Source organism: Coloeus monedula, assembly GCF_965178545.1.
Source record: "Coloeus monedula genome assembly, chromosome: 5".
In the NCBI taxonomy this organism is placed as follows: domain Eukaryota; kingdom Metazoa; phylum Chordata; class Aves; order Passeriformes; family Corvidae; genus Coloeus; species Coloeus monedula.
Window position 1 is genome coordinate 59,426,869 of NC_138785.1, and position 17,217 is coordinate 59,444,085.

Consider the following 17,217-nt stretch of genomic DNA (forward strand, 5'->3'; position numbering starts at 1 on the left):
GATTCTAACCAGTTTCTCTTCCTTCAAGTTCAGTGGGAGTTTGTATGGCAACAACTCTGCAAAAGCTGACGACCTAGATCTTCTTCAGTTGACATTTATAGATTCTCAGTGGCCATAATAAGCTCTTGTTGAGTGTTTAAAGACAGAGAAAGGACAGATAGGCTTATCAGGAGGCTAAGCAAAATGTTGTCCTCCCTTTACTACCTCCACTTTCCCACATGCCATGACTACCCCTTGGTGTGCATGGTCCAGCAATCAGGGCATGTGCTGTACTCACAATATGCAGCTCCTGTTTTTTCTCCCAGCTGTGCTATACTAGCTGTACTAGTTATGAGTGCAGCATGGGGTTTTCTTCTTCATTTCTCCATTAAAACATATTTATACATTCTGTTATCAAACAGTGACATTCTGACATTCGATTTCCCAGTCTTACAAGTACAGAATTTAAGTGTAGTTTAATGTTCTTAAATTTCTGTCTTTTTTTAAGTTTCATTACACATCTGCATGCCACTGTTTCCTACAGATTCTACTCTCAGAGAATTTTGGGTCAATCCAACCTATGTTGACCTATTCAGAGTGAAAGGTTTATGACATGAAGAAATTATTCCTCAGGTTTTGCAGATGCAAAAAATAAGGTTGTGGGTCATCAAATTACTTTTCTTGAAGTAATGTTCTTTTCTTTCTACATGTTCAGGACAGTAAAATATGAAAGAAACCTCTGTTTTCTAACTGCTCATCCACTCACATCACAAGATCATGGTAAATTAGCAGAGAGTGGTGGGAAATTATTGCCCCTATAAACATAAATAAATAATATCAAATGGTACATAGCATGCCATATGTTATGTTCACAATGCCATGGTAAATATGAACAGATACACTAAGAAACATTTTATTGTATCTTAAAATCTAACTGCTCGCAAAAAGGAAATGTTCCATTTGAAGAGAAATTTTGCATTTTTCTTGATTACTTCATAAGTTACTTTCTGAACTAATAACTCGGCAGTATTGCCAGCGTAGTGAAGTTATTTCAACTTGTAATAGTTTCCTGCTATAGGTACATGAATATTCACAGCCAAGAAAGCACCATTTACTATATAACATTATGTTTCACTGAGGGCATATTTCCCATCTGGGAACCTTTGCAATGGCTCAGCCCAGAGCTTCCGCCTCAAAGGTTAGGCAATGTGCTGTTACTAATCCAGTTCTAACCTGGATACAATTTTAGATCTAAAAATAGCTTCCTTGGCTGCCTAAGACCCATTTTTGGTTGGGCTGACATAGCTGGAGCACTATGCAGAGTAGACAGAAGCATGATAATTTCGTCTCTCCGGGGTTGCACTTCAGAGTGGCAGTATTTCTGTATTAATAAGATTTTTTTGAATAAAGAAATCAGACTTGCATCTGTTTAGTCATTTGGAAAGAAGGATGTGAGATCCTTTGCGGGTTGAATGCTAATTGATTAGAGCCCTCCAGTTCCTTGCTTTTGCACTACAGGATCTCTTCAGCATGTGTTAGAGGATCTTGGTGCCACAATATAAGAAAGATATAAAGATAATAGAAAACGTCCAAAGGATGGCTATGGAGATGGTGAAGGGTCTTGAGGGGAAGCTGTATGAAGAGCAGCTGAGGTCACTTGGTCTGTTCAGCCTGGAGAAGAGGAGGCTGAGGAGAGACCTCACTGCAGTTACAACTTCCTTGTGAGGGGAAGTGGAGGGGCAGGCACTGATCTCTTCTCTGTGGTAACCAGTGACAGGACCCAAGGGAATGGCCTGAAGTTGTGTCAAGGGAGGTTTAGGTTGGATATTAGAGAAAGGTTTTTCCCCCAGAGGGTGGTTGGGCACTGGAACAGGCTCCCCAGGGAAGTGGTCACAGCACCAAGCCTGACAGTTCAAGGAGTGTTTAGCCAATGCTCTCAGGCACATGGTGTGACTCTTGGAGATGGTGCTGTGCAGGGCCAGGAGTTGGACTCAATGATCCTTGTGGGTCCCTTCCAACTCAGAATTTTCTATGGCTCTGTTCTTCTGTTCTGGAATTAGAAGACACATAAAATGGAAGTGCAGACATCACCTTGTCATGATACATCTTTGAACAGTGCTAGCACAGCAATGCCCAGAGTTTTTATGGATCTTGGAGATACCACCAAATAGCAGACAAAGACTGTGTTCACACTGTTCTCTCTGGTCAGGAACTGCTGCCACAATTTAGAAACATTGTTTACTGTGAACTTAATTGAAGTAATTCTGAAATAAGCCTAAAAAAGCCAGTAGAAAGCAATTTCTTTATTTTGTTGTTACTTCTTATGCCATATTACTGTTATGATAGAGTAGCTTCATAGTAGGAGTAAAACTCTGTAGCATCTGGGCGCCTTATTTTGAATCAGAACAAATTCTCAGTTGCAGTGGCTTTTCTGTACTGCATGAAGAGACAATTTTAAGTCTTTTATATTAAATCCATACCCTAGCAATGCATTGAGGAAAATGTGCTTTCAAGCACAGTGAATTAAATAGTCAAAGCAGGAGTCAAATGGGTGATGCAGCTGTGATGGCGTTTGCAGCCTTATACGTGCCAAGTATTTTTATTAATGGGCTATCCAAGTCTGAGAAGTACTTCTTCAAAAGAATCAAGCCATCCAATCCAGAAGAAGGACAGTGATGGTTAGAAATGAATGAAACTTGAAAGACTTCTGAAATATTTCAAAATTATCAGTCATCTTTTAGTAATAGCTGTTCATTTATTCGTTACTTGGAAGACAGTGGGACATAAAATCAGCTGTTGTAGGAAAGGTCAAGTGCAGACATAACCCTGGAATTTGGAAAGAATTCAGCAGAACCTAAAAAGATGCTGTTGCCTTGAGTTTATACAGTAGCTAGGTAATGTTTGCGTCTCTGAGATCTTATGCAATTCTGGTGGATAAAAGTGAATTATTAATGGTATTAAAGTACACATTTTTCAAGAACTTTTGTTTTGCAGCAGGAAGACACTATAAAACACAAAATCCCACAGTGTTGCTGGTTCGTTAATAATGAAAGCATCCAAATAGATTCTGGACTGATGTGAGTTGGCATGGTTTCATGGCTCAAATGCTGCTTTACCAACTTAAGCAAATTGGGGGTCTGGCTATCTGTTTAGAAACCAGGAAGTGAAATAAAATACTTGGGCACTGCAAAACATTCCAGAAAAGGATTTTCATTGGTTTGTTTGAAAGCCTTTTTAATTGCAAGACAGGAGGAGGAAACCTGATAGGATGGAAATGTTTGTTTCTTAACTTCTTAACTTGTAACTTGTAACAGGATTCATGAGAATGTGTTTGTATGCCTGATCCATTTCTGTAGGGCCTTTCCCCTTATTCACTGAAAAATAGTGGTTTTAAAACTACTTTTCTATCTGATTCCTTACTACATTGTGTTCCCGGCTTAGCCTGTTTCTAGTTGGTATGATCTTGTTTCAGGTTAGAAGTGCTTTGGGCCAGTAATTGTCTGTGAAGAGTTGGGGAAGTTTATAACATTGTGACCGCAAATGAAGTTTATATAGACCTCTTTTCATCTTTCCTGCCTAAATGACTAATTTGCTTGAGAACTATTCCTAGTAACATTTCTCCTGTTTCAAAATTTTCTATTATAAAATATACCACATATTTCTCTGGCAAACTATTTTCAGTCACCTTATTTTCAGGAAGCCCAGAAAAAAAATGCACACTTGAGTGTAGTGATGCTAATGCATATTGTGTCAATTGATATGAGGGACTGTGTAGCATTAAGTGTTTCACATCAAAGGTTAGTTTTATAAGGAACTGCAGTACCTAAAAACTTCAGTGTTTCCTTTCTTTATATAGGAAAACATTGGCTTGAGTTCAATAGGTGTGAAGACAAAGTAGTTTTTTTGCCTGTAACCAGAAGCCAAAGTGTCCCTTTGATTGAATATTATGATTTACCACATTTTTTAAAAAAAGTAATAAATTTCAGCAGCTCTTGAAACAAAAGTATGGTTGCCAAGTGGCTGTGACATCTGCCTATTCTTGGAGTGTATCCAGGCCACAGATAGATCCCATTACACAGATATATTAAAGACAATTAATGCTTTTCATTACAAATAGTATTTGGCAATTATTCTTCACTAACTTGATTAGACAAATATTTTTGTGTGTGTTTAATTGGATGACACAATGGAAGAAGCCAAGAAACAACTGGATGAATAGTGAACTTAAACTCAGTCTGAGGCAGATGAAGCTAGGTGCTCTTTCAATTTAAATATATCAATTTTGTTGGATAGTTTCAGCAGAGCCTTAGGTCTGCCTTCTGGTTTGTGCCATATTATTGTGCAAATTGAGCTATGGATTGCACGTATGAGATGGAGATGATTTGAAATTCTTAAAAAGTACTTGACGAGCAACAGACAGAATATGCAAAAGGGTTATCATTCTTCACTGAAAAAGGGCTCCTTGCACAAAACAAGCGTCTTGCTATTTTTTCATAGAGCAACACAAGCTCATAAAATCTATTCAGCTTTACATAATTCCTCTCCATTGTGAATGCAGCCATTAATCCTATCCTGCTGACTTACTTTTCTGGAAGGTGTCTCAGCTGAAGCAAATATTAGAACAACAAGCAAATAATTTCAAAGAGTCACTGAAGAAACATAATCTACAGTCCAACAAAGAAAAAGAGAAGCTTTTGCAGGATCTTCAAAACACCATTAAAGAAAACCAAAATGTTAAACTGCAGTTGGAGGCATCACATCAAAAAATCTTAAAAATGTTGGAGAAAAGCAAGAATCAGGAACTCAAGGTCAGTTTACTATATACTAATGTAAATATATATAAATATATATATTTATGGGGTAAACCATCTAAGTGAGAGAGCCAATTATCAAAACTCAGTTACCTCCAATTAGCTTAATGATGGGTTGCCATTGTTGCACATAATGAATTGTTCTGTGATTTTGAAACCTCCTCCTCATCAGGCTGAGAGGGGCTGGTTGGTGGTTTGTGGGGTTATTGTTTTATTTTTATAATTTTAACATTTTAACTTAGACCACATTGTGAATACAATATACCCTACAGTTAGGCTGCAATGAATACAACCTCCTTTATCTGTGCACCTGCTTCAGAAATACAAGGGAATTCCTGAGTATATTAATAACAGGACTCAGTTTTATTCTTTTTCATCCATTATTAATTTATACATAAATACTTAAGAAGAATAATAGGCATGAATGGGGATGTGTATTGCCTTATATACCTTCAAGAAATCAATTCAATAAGTGGATAACCAAAGCTTTTAAAAGTTCAAGCGGATTGATTTCAGTGACAAAATGTGAATGCAATATACTGAAGTTCTAAAGACTGTTGCTGTTCAAGAAAAAGTCAACTTGAAAAATGTACATGTGTTTGTGACATGGAGTTCAGATGTCCCTGTTGGTTCTCATAGCTTAGAGAACCTTATGAAATGTAGGTGATAAAACCACCCTAAGTAGAATTTAATATCCTGTTTATATATTCCAAATAAAATTCTAGTTCTGGCAAAACCAAGCTGAAGGCAGTGAGGTGGTAAGAATGAAACAGAGGACAGGAGTTTGCATTCAGAGCCCCTACAGAGCAACTGCTCCATCATTTACAGTGTACCAGCAGTACTTCTAATGACAGTGGAAGCTTGAGCCAAGAATGATACAAGGAAAGTTAGAAGCCTTTGTCTGACACACTGTGATAAGTAAAGACAAACAGGTCAAATCTGGGAGGCTTTGTATGTTGAATAATAAAACTTTCTAATGTCAAATAGTGCAAAGATGTTGGTGTTATTCTTTCATCTTGCACAACAAATCTGAGAGGCGATACCCTGACAATTTATCTTGTACCTATTAAGTGTTAAAATTTAACTTCAGCTCATTTTTATACTTGCATTGATAATGTGTCTTGTGAAGTGGTGATGAAAATTAAAGTTCTACAATGAAAGGCCATATTCATCCTAGCATTACAAGTAAAATAACAAGCTGATAAATAGGCTCCAACTACTTTGTTTTGGGGGGGGACTTTTGCTTCCAGGAGGCAGAAGAACGCTTGAAAAAGGAATTTAATGAGACTTTCAAGATCCAACGTCAGTCTCATAGGCTGGAAATACAAACCTTGGAAGAGAAAGCAAAGAAAGAATTACATGATGAACTTGAGCAGATACAGAAGCAGCAAACCCTGTTGCTAGGTATAGTGTCATGCACAGCTCCTACTGCTTGATTATATATATGCTGAGAACCACTGACTTTCATCCCATTCATTTTCCTTCCCATCTTCTGGGAACTCAGGTCTTTGTTAATCTCCTCTTTCATACCCTGCAATTTCAACAATATAGACTTAATATTCTTTGTTAGCCAAGCCCTCAATTGTCAACAGCAGAATGTTGCTGAGAGAGTAATCTGGTGTACAACATTCAAGTATGTATTATCAGGCATATTAGATTGGAAAATTATAATTAGTTAATATGACATTACTCTTTTTTTCTACGTTGAGAAGAATTATTTTATGTGCTTCAAGTCTGTTCTATTGAGTTCAGCAGTGGAGATCAGTTGCTCCCTATGTACTGTTTAGGCAGTTTCAAAGTGCCCTAAACTGTTTAGCAGTAAACAGAACACTGCACTAGGAAGATGTGTAACATCTCCAGGTTTAATCTCAGGTTATTAAAGGTCATCTATAAAATGTTTTTTAATTAAAGAATAATTTGAAAGTATTTAAAGTACAAAGTGAATTTTCTTCTTGTTTTTTTTTTCCCCCAGTAATTAAAATTTGGTAGAAAGATTTCTTTCTATCTAAAGTTTATAAATTTAATAAATAGATTCTCTTCTTCAAGAAAAATTGTAGGGAGACAACAGAGATAGAAACTCTTTTCTTCTTGTACTTGAAAAACTTGCACGTAATATACACAAAAGTTGCAGTATATGACAGATGAGCTTACATAAGCGTTGTACTTCTCTAATAAGACCAGAGTCTCAGTCTGCATTATGGCCCTCTATAAAACACCAGTGGAAATAACAGGGAAGCTGAGGGGTGCTCCAGTAAAGTTCAAGATTAGAAGAAACAATTGTGATGATGTAGTCTGCAATACAGCTGACACAGAATGACCTCTCCGACTCTGACGTTGAGTCATTGCTATTGTAGCTCCTTATCATCTCACTATTGCTCAGCTGAGTTACCTCTCTAGTAATAGGAAGCCATTATGCTTAATGGGGAGGAGTTGAGGAACAAAGCAAAATGTAATATATTAATGTTTTCACCTATATTCCCTGTATCTGCCTTTCCCATCCAGCTGGCCTCTGACTGCCTAAATGATTGTCTGTCTGACTGTTACTAGGATCTCTAAGGATGGAACTCTCTGAGCAACAGACATCATGCACGAACCTAAAGAAACAAATAGAAGAGCTACAAATGGAGCTCAGGAGTGTGAGGACACTGAAGAAGCAACAGGCAAGGGACCAGTTTGTACTTCATTGCCATGTTGTGTTTAGCAAAAGCAATAATATCAAATTTCTCTCTCCAGCGATAACAAAAGTATACAGTCTCTTCCAGAAATGGAATGGGTTTTCTTCCTTTATGTCTCACTTTAAATGTTTATAATTTTTTCCCTATGGGAAGACTTTTTCTTTCCAATTAAAGATCAGAATCTACAAAAGAAGTAGATGAATGAATGTTACAATAAAATAAATTCTGTGGGGACTATAGAATATATTCAGGAAATTTTGATCACTGATTTTGTCTTGCATATATATAGCATGGCATGTATAATTGAAAAATCAGATCACAAAAATTCAATGCATGCAATTCCAGGAAGATGTTAATATTAAAAATAAGGGGCTGTGAATAACTAAATTTGACCTTTTTCTTAGGAAGGAAGTAGCCAAAGCCAGATCAGATCTCTTCACGATGAACTGGAAAAATGTCAGCGTGAAATTTCTGAACTCAAGAAAGAGAATTTACTTTTGAAGGACACAATGGAGCTACTCAGTGCTGAGTTGGAGTCACAGAAGCAAGAAGCTGCACAGCTTCAGGATAGAGATAAACAGCATAGAAGGTTTGCCTTGAATTCACACTTGACAGTGCTATGTAGAGATTCAATAATACTGCCAGCATGAGTGGTGTTCTAAGTGCGATGCATGTCAGAATCTTTCCTTTCTAAAGTATTAATTTTAGAAACTAGGAATTTTGCAAAAGCAGTAGTTCATTTCACATTTTCCTCCAGCCGTAATAGATACATTTGAACTAATCGTTCATCGTATGTCACAGAAAAATATGTTTAGTGTATCCCCACAGGAGTGACCTGAGAAAATGTGCATAATGTCAGCCTTTCAAAGGCACTGGAACACATAAATCCCAAACTCACCAAAGAGCTATCAAGAAAATATCAAGACTCTGAGAATAAATATCAGGTTTTTATACATACTCTCTGTAGCTGAAACCAATGGACTGTTAATTCCAAAGGGGACACTTGAGAGTGCCATATATACCCTGTAAGAGTTTGCTTTGGCTGTAGCAGCCAGCTTTGCACAGGGGGAGTAAGGGCAGTGTCAGTGGATGCTGACAGTGCCTCTGGCTGATGGTGAGCCTGGTGCTGTGAGATGCTGTCAGAGCACAGGAAGGGCAAGGTGACTTAAGTCTCGGCCGTCTTGTAGAAGGTAAACCATGTCTTCTTCGAGTAGCCACAGGCACAGCACAAGTGGTGCAAATGGGTCTTCCCATTTGTGTACAGAAAAAGTGCAGAATCCCAGGATCAATTTGGTTGGAAAAGACCTCTGAGATCATTGAATCTAACTAAACACCACCATGTCAACTAGACCATGGCACTGGGTGCCATGTCCAGTCTTTCCTTAAACACATCTGGGAAGCCCATTCCAATGGCTAATCACCCTTCCTTTGAAATTCTTCCTAATATCCAACCTAAACCTCCCTTGGTGCGACTTACAAAGGAGACAAGACTGAGTTCACTGCCCACTGCAATTGTATGGCTGTTGAATCCTTTGAAATTTCTGGATGAACATATTTAACACATTCTCTTCACAGAGAGACTGAGGGATCTGGTGTGTGAGTACCTTTCAATTAATTTTTACAATGGTGTAGAAAGTCTGCCCCTAACTACACAAGTTGTATGTGTAAAAGGATTTCTGAAGAGTGTGTCTTTAAAGGAATCTTTAAAATTACGACCCATATAATCTAGAGAAAACACTCAATGGATAGAACGTCTCTCTGCAGACTGTCAGAGTGGCCAGAGTAATTCCATTCCTGTCTACCAGTCAGTAGCTATTTAAAGAATGAGAAACTTTTTTTTTTTTTTTTTGCAATTGCACTCTTTGGAGAGTTACTTCAAAGTGAATTTCATTTCAAGCTTTTGAAGCAAGATCAACAGAAAGAATTGCAAACCAGAGAGTTTCATTAATGCCCTCAAGCTACCTTGAAGGAATTTAGAGCCTCTGTTCATGAAGGGAAGAATTATTCACATGTCAGCGATGAGGTCTAAAGGGCTTCAGATGCTAAGGCTGCTGGGCTGGAGGATTTTCTTTACAGGGAATAAATGGTGTAGCTCTACTAAGTAAGCATTTGAGAAGGAAGCATTAATGGAAATTATGTAAGGAGAAATCCTTCAAATAACCAGAGGTAGGACCTAGAGACCATCAGAGTGGACCTAGGCACCTCATACAGGCTGCTCTGAAATTAACCCATGGAAGACCTGAAACATTAACTTGCAGCTCTTGTTTTGCTTTTGCAGGACTAATAATTTGTGTAGGGGAATAGTTAAATTGGTGCATATAAATAACTGCTATTTTTACTTTTAACAACTGTGCCCCTGTCTTATGCCAGTTTCTTTTCTGATTTGAAAGCTGATAGTGGCTTGTTATTTTCATATGACAAATTTTTATAACAAATTACTTAAAATTACTAGCCCTACTCTTGCCATGTAAATGAAACCAGTAATCTGCTTGAAGTAATAATTCCTCTTTCTATTCTCTTGAATTGTGTGAATTCCACCTCCAGTACAGAAAGCTTTTACAAGGATTAGGATGAGAGCAGACAAAGGTGTTTTTATGAGAAGAGAGAGCAAGTCCCAAAATGGCTATTCTGAAGGGGAATATTCTACTCCTGAAGATTCATTTCAAGGATTCTTCTCCCTTTTTTTACCCTTATTCTTCTGCTGCTTATTTTATGCTAAGTGCCAAATCAGTCACTTCCATGGCTGTGCTCTAATTTCAAGGGGAGAAGTCTTTCATGGACTTTTTGGCCTTTCCTGAAGCCTTTCAGAAACAAGTGAAACAGGCTTCAGAATACATTAAAAAGAAAATAGGGGAAAACAGAAGGTAAACTGAATGTCTTTTGCGAAAACTACAATTGTTAATATGCGAAGTTGAGCACATCTATTTTAATCAGTAAACCATAGAACATGGGCTCTCTACTGAGTTAATCAAAAAGTTTCTCCAAGGTTTAACAAAGCAATAGCAACAAAAATGAAACTATGATTCTTCAATAGATGCCTACTGCTTTTGGGATTGGTATTAGAATGCAATCTTACAGTTAGGCTTGAGAAAATGTAAGGCATTTTTTTAGTTTTCAGTTTATGGTATTAACCATATCAGTGTCTTTCAAAATATATTTTCTGAAAAAGATAAATGTTATAGTTAAAAGCATTGTTACAACATTTCTTCACTTTTTTTTAAGATGGTGATGATAGGCAGTATTAAATGTTTCTGGTGCCATGATGTAGTGAAATATATCATGAGAGCCTCATGTTAAAATCCCAGATATTTCAACATAATTTTTCTTAATACAAATAAGTCCCTATGGTACTTTATTGTCATGTTTTATCATTAATGTAGAAACTAACCCTAGGCAGAATATCAATAGCATCATTATACAGAATAGATCTTCCATTTCCTGAAGGGTGAAGGTCAAGTACTTTTCAAAATAATTTTTCTCTTCCTCAGTGTTAAAATGTTTTTTCTCAGATTGCAATCAAAATGTCAAAGTCAAGTCAGTAGACAGAAGCCAGATCATTGCCCAATTAACTACCTTTGCAGTCAATAAAATGCCTCAAAACTGCATGCTTTGATCAATGATCATAAACTAGTATTGAAACATGAGAATTCAGACATATTTTAATACCAGTGAAAGGCTACTGGTAGAAGACCTCAGTATCAAGCTTAAAAAAGAACTGGACATAATGAAACGAGATCACCGGCAGGAAGTTGACAACATAGTATCTGATTTCAGCAGCACTCAGGCACATCTCCAAGCAAAGATTTTCTCCTTAGAAACTGCGTAAGTAATTTAATAATAAACTCTGGCTAATGCTGGCAATGAGATCTGTTTAAATTTATTATTCTTACTATGTACAGTTTTTGTATTAATCATAAGTAAAATATTATCAGGATCAAAATAGAAGTGTATAGGTATTGTCTTTGCAAACCAAAAAGACCCAGATACATTGTAATAAATTCTGGATATTGTTTAATCAAAAACACTATACATGAAGTTTCATAATGCTAAATTAAAACTTGCATGTCAGATCTAGAAATTTTATGAAATGAAAATTCATCTTTGTCGCAGATGATACCAGAGGCCTTGATCCATGATCTTGTACTTAATTTTGTTCAGCAGAGCAATGTTGTTGAGTAAAAGTTTCTTAACCTCATTCTCACTCCCTTAGAAATTTCCAAAGAAAATGATGCTCATGTAAATAAATGCACTTTTCAGCCCCCTGTGGAGTTAAGAAGTTCTGTGGTGCTTCAGATTGTACAGAAGAGACCTCTCAGAAATAATCCCTTATATATATCCCTCATCCTTTTCTCTTATCCCAACTGCACAGCAGAAGCCCACAGAGAGACCTGGCATGTAAGCAGGCCTCTAACCTTTAAACTTTTCAGATGTAAAGATTTATCTTTTTATTTAAACTCTGAGATAACTCTAAGATGATAAGAGTTGGGGGTGGTGCTCTCAAAGATGTTTACCCACACATTAAAAAAACCCCACAAAATGGTGTTTTGTATTCTGTAATACATTTCTCGGTATGTGTCCTGGTTGTGGCAGGTGAACTTCATAGCATTCAGTTTCTCAAGCAGCAAAATTCATGAACTTGGCTGATTACATAATTACTTGTCTTCTTATGGGTCAATCAAATGAATGTTTCTACACCATATCTAAGAGTTTCCATATCAAATAGCATTTGAATCTTTTCCCCTGAGAAAGGAATTTAAAAAGCTGAACTCAGACTACAGATTTTGACTTAGCAGGGTTACTAAAGCAGTGTGTATATCCAAGCCTCATTTCATGAAAGTTACAGGAATTTAGTATTTCTGAGGATTCTAAAGTTACTGGGTCAGAAAAGAGAACAAACAGATGAATATTGATGTGTATTGATACTGTAACACTGATTTTTTTCTTTAGGAAACTAGACTAGCAACATGATGTGCAAGCTTGTTACTATTTTACACTAGGGGCTGGATGTTACACTGGATAAAAGTTGTGGATTAACCCTGGCAATTTATTTTGGAACTCCAGAATATTGTGTACTTCTATGTAAACCATGTACAGATGCCCATTTTTAAAAAATGCTGTTTTATCAGAAAGGACTGGCTCTGTCCCTGTATTTTAGGCTTGGAATTTAGGGAAGAGTACATCTGAGGTGTCTCTTGAACATGATCTGAAGTTTTTTTTCTGGTCTGCATTTTCTTTGGTACAGACTTAAAGAATTAGAAGAAAAGTCAAGAAAGTGGGAGTCCAGGTCTGAAGATACACACCTTATAAACTGTCTGCAAGACAAATTAAGTGAGAGAGAAGAGATTATCAACCAGCTGGTGGTAAGACTGCTTTTTATATGTACATCTGTGTTTTGGAATCTGTTGAAAGGCTCTATTCAGTGTTTCATGCATTGCTTCAGACTGGTTGTTTCTTTCTGTTCTGGAATACTTTGGCAAATGTATCTTTCCATACCAGCTTCCAACAAATACATGTTTCCATACACATAACTTTGTTTCCCTTCAGGAAGGAAGAAAATGTCAGCATTCACTTTCAGCCAGCACTGAATCTTACAGGAATCGGTCATTTTCTTTCAACCCTACTACAGTATGCTTGACTCCCTCCAGAAAGGTAAGAAGGGCAATGCAATTAAAATCACAAGTCGTGATTGTTTTTATTACTGTTTGGATCATACAGGCAATCAGGACAGTAAAAGTGTTAAAAATTTTTTATGATAATGTTATTCAGCAGAATTCTTTCCAGTAAGCCAGCCTACAGTCAGTTGTTGAGCATAAGAGAAATTCAGTACAAGTATTTATGCAACATGGATAACAGGTGTTTAAACTGATACAAAACACTAAAACTCTGATGACATCAGTCTTCCACTGGGATTAGCATGGCCATTGCTTGCAGATTTAGGAGTTACTGATCGGCAAGCATAGAGGAAAATTACAAATCAGTTTGAGTTGATTGGTATCTGCCCTTTGTCATTTCAGCCTCTCTGTGTGATACTGTCTACAAATAGCCATAGAAAGAAGGCAAGTCAAGTTTGTGGAAAGCACCTTGGTGTGTATAAAATCTCAGGGTCAAATACAGAGATTGTTTTAATTGGATGACAAAATCCATGGATACTCACAGCATACTCTGAGAATTTAATTTAAATGCCTATAGAAAAAGAAGTCTTCCTATTTGGGTATTCCTCACAAGACATGTGGGAATGAAGTATTGTTGAGGTTTTATACTATATATTGTAAAAAATGTGTATGTAATGAAGTTTTCTGTTACAATAAAAAGCAGCAGAAGAAAACGGTTGAGGTGCCCAGTCGTGTTGTCAGTGTTCCGAATTTAGCTTCCTACGCAAAGAGCTTTTTGAGCTGTGACTTGAGATCAAAAAGAAGTGCTCCTCAAATAACAAAATCTACAAGCTTAGACCGGAGTCCTGGCTGCCTCAGGGTGGGCTCTCCATCAATACAGTCCTCAGACAGCAGTGCTGCCACAAGGTATTTGTCCTTTTTGTATGACAATAAATGAATTCATATTTAGAATCTTACAGGCAATTCAAGCACATTAGACATTTGGAAATACACAACGATGTAAGGTTCCTGCTGCGCCGTGAACTCTGTGTGTTTGGTTTTCTGCAGACAGACCCAGAACTTTACTGCAAAAGTGGGCTATAATCCCTGCCCAGCAGAGTTTATGCTTGCAATCCCCCCCGGAAAAAAAAACAAAAAACCCCAAACCAAGAAACACACACGCAGGCACACACACACCCACAAAAAAAAGAAAAAAAAAGAAAAAAAAAAAAAGAAAAGAAAAGGAGATGCAAGTATTTAACTAAGAACATAGTTAATTGTGAACATGGCATCTTTCAGTGATTCTGTTAAGGATGTGTCTTCCTTCTTATTTTTATTGCCTCACCTTGCACTTGGTAGACATAGATGGCATGTTTTTATTTTAGGAGATATTTGACTGAATCTAGGCTGATGTAGGCAAAGGTTAGAGACTTAAAAACTGATTAGCAACTAAACTTCTTTGGTGTTTTCTCCCTGAGGAGCTTAAATTCTTCAAATTTATCAGTTATTTAAACAATGTTCAGTGTTTTAAAACATGAACTCTCTCTTCAAGAAATAGTTAAAAATGTATGTAGCTAATATCCAGTTAAAAAATTCCCAAACCTTACCATTGTATTTCAGGACAAAATCCAGCCTTCTCGCCTAGCTCGTGGTGTAGATTAGTTATCCTGTACATTATGTGCAAGGGAGTTCTTTCCTTGGGGGCAGGTGGTGCTGACTACTGACAAAAACAACCTGGGACGCAGGCTTAGATCCTGTTTGGCAATTCCCACTTCTTAAAGATACGAACATGCTGTATCATGCCAGATGACTGCCAAGGCAAATGAGATTTCTGTTTTAAAGAGAAACAAATGTGCAGGGAGACTGGGGGTAGCTTGGCTGCTACTTGCTTAATTCTTTTACATCAGTCAATTGAAAGTTAAGTCCTATTCACTATCATATGCTAAAAAAATCCCGAATGATGGAAAATCGTGGACTATGTAATAGGATTGATTATGTATGCCAGGTAGTGTTCAGATAAATTTTTCTGTTTCAAATAGAACTTTTATCCAACATTTTTAATGCATAAATTGTATTTCCTATTTTTAAGAGTGAATTGCAGCTGCCATTCTCTGATTTTCAGGACTTCATATTCTTGAAGCATCCTTTTGTTTAATTTTTTGGGATGTCAAGTTAAGAACTATGTTCAAATGTTTCTTCATAGCTGTTAGGCTCTGCTTCATGCTTTTCTTCATGTTACAACCGGTGCTGCTAGCCCAGTTACCTGGCTGGCACAAATCCCACTAAAATTGTAGTTGGCACCTTTTGGTCTCATCCATTCATGTGAGCACAGAACCATTCACAGGATCATGAGTTTTTCTGGGAAAAGTGTTACATATTGATAAGATGGTACGTAAGTAGGACGGTAATGCTAGTGCTTATTTGTTTGCACAGGACACATGGCAATGAACCACCACAAACCAAAGATGACCAAAACCAAGATCCTCAGCACCAAGAATGGTTTACTAAGTATTTTTCATTTTAAAGCAAACTATTTCCATACTTCTCAGAATTACTGTAAAAGTCATTCCTGTTCTCTTTTTTATGAATGATAACCCAATAGATGATTTAAGGGAAGAAAAAAAAAAGATGTAATTTCTAAGTAAATAGTTAGGAATACCTGCACTTTCTTACATCTAGTAACTATGGAGTTATAGGCATGAATTTCAGAAAAATGCATTTTTTTAACAATTTCTGTAAAAAATGAAGAAAAAGTCTGGATACTGTTATGTGAAAAGACTTTTTAATCAAGAGGCTGTACCACTCCACAATTTCATTAAATATGCAACTTGGACTCTGATACGTCCTGTCAATTTGGCACCAGCTGGAAAAGGATCTTCTGTACATTTATACACTTGCTTCATCAGCTGTTTAAAGTAAGTTCTGCATCTAATAATGTAATTTTAACATTTATTGCTTTTTGTTAAGTGAATGTTATGCTGTACAGCATGTGGTACACCATCAAAAATAGCATGTTTATAGCAGGCTGGTTTAGAAATAATTTCTGGTTTGCTTCATAAACTGTTTTGTATAGTCAGCATTGCTGTGTAATATTCCCATTGAATTTCAATACATGTATCAGCCTGATAAATGAGGATGATGTGTAAGTACGAGCATTAAAGTTTGTAAATTACCCAATTTCTGTGGTTTGTAAATTACCCAATTTCTATGGTTTTCAGAAGAGTTCTATGTCATGCTGAATTAAGTCAGACATGCGCCAAGTTCCAGAGTGATGGCAACTGCATACTTGTACCTTTTATCTCCATCCTAGTTTTATGCCCATATAAACGCAAAGCAGGGGAATGGCTGCATTTATCAGATTGTGCTAACTCATTGTTGGGAGGAAAGAACTCATGAAGAAGCTGTCTTGGGTAATTAACCCAATAAGTGTGAACAGCAGAAAAATGTGCGACTAGCAGCCTGCTATTAAAGACAGGATAGTTCCTCTTCAGTTGCTTTGAATCCCCATTTAATTTTGACCAGCAGGGCCCAGCTACCTAAAAAGATTTTACATGTGCAAAGAGGTGTACCTCCAGCCTAACATCTTCTTACATCAACAGCCAGCAAGACCTGCACTAACAGATGCAAACACTTCATACAAAACAGCCACTGTATCTCACTGGTGGTGCAAAGGTGGAAGGAAGGGCAGAACACTTCTACAGGCTGTCATAGTTTGACACTGGCCCAATGCCAGGCACCCACGAGAGTCGCTTGCTCACCCTCCTGTGCCACAGCTGGGCAGAGGAGAGAAAGGAAAAAAGTTAGAGAAGGCTTCATGAATTGAGATAATGACCAGGAGAAAACAATTCAAGAGCGAAACAGGTTTAGCTTAAAGTTACAAAGTTAATTTATTGCTAACAGAAATCAGAGGAGGATAATGAGAAGTAAAATAAGCCCTTAGAAACACCTTTTTCCCCCAGCCCCTCCCTCCTTCCCACCGACAGCACAGGGAGACAGGGCATGGGAGTCTTTGGTCAGTTCATCATCGAGATTCTCTTCTGCTGCTCTGGGAGAGGAGTCCTTCCCCTGGTGAGACTGTGGGAGCCCTCCTACGGGACACAGTTCTCCGTGAACTTCCCCAGTGTGGGTCCCCTCTCATGAGCAGCAGCCCCACCGCCCCTG

General features: G+C 37.4%; 1 protein-coding gene across 5 annotated transcripts in view; it reads left to right on the forward strand.

Moving 5' to 3' along the window:
* The window catches only part of FAM184B (family with sequence similarity 184 member B), a 39,149-nt gene extending 22,944 nt beyond the window's left edge, over positions 1–16,205 (forward strand). For 3 of the 5 annotated variants that reach the window (XM_082281846.1, XM_082281848.1, XM_082281849.1), the window contains 9 exons: positions 4,575–4,787; positions 6,041–6,194; positions 7,338–7,450; positions 7,870–8,054; positions 11,135–11,287; positions 12,708–12,825; positions 13,010–13,114; positions 13,778–13,983; positions 15,490–16,205. In XM_082281846.1, the coding sequence (XP_082137972.1) occupies positions 4,575–4,787; positions 6,041–6,194; positions 7,338–7,450; positions 7,870–8,054; positions 11,135–11,287; positions 12,708–12,825; positions 13,010–13,114; positions 13,778–13,983; positions 15,490–15,580 (1,338 nt within the window). In that variant the 3' untranslated portion in view covers positions 15,581–16,205. Of the gene's footprint in view, positions 1–4,574; positions 4,788–6,040; positions 6,195–7,337; positions 7,451–7,869; positions 8,055–11,134; positions 11,288–12,707; positions 12,826–13,009; positions 13,115–13,479; positions 13,735–13,777; positions 13,984–15,489 lie in introns of those variants that run through there. The other 2 variants (XM_082281847.1, XM_082281850.1) reach the window with 2 other exon arrangements.
* Positions 16,206–17,217: the final 1,012 nt, after the last annotated feature.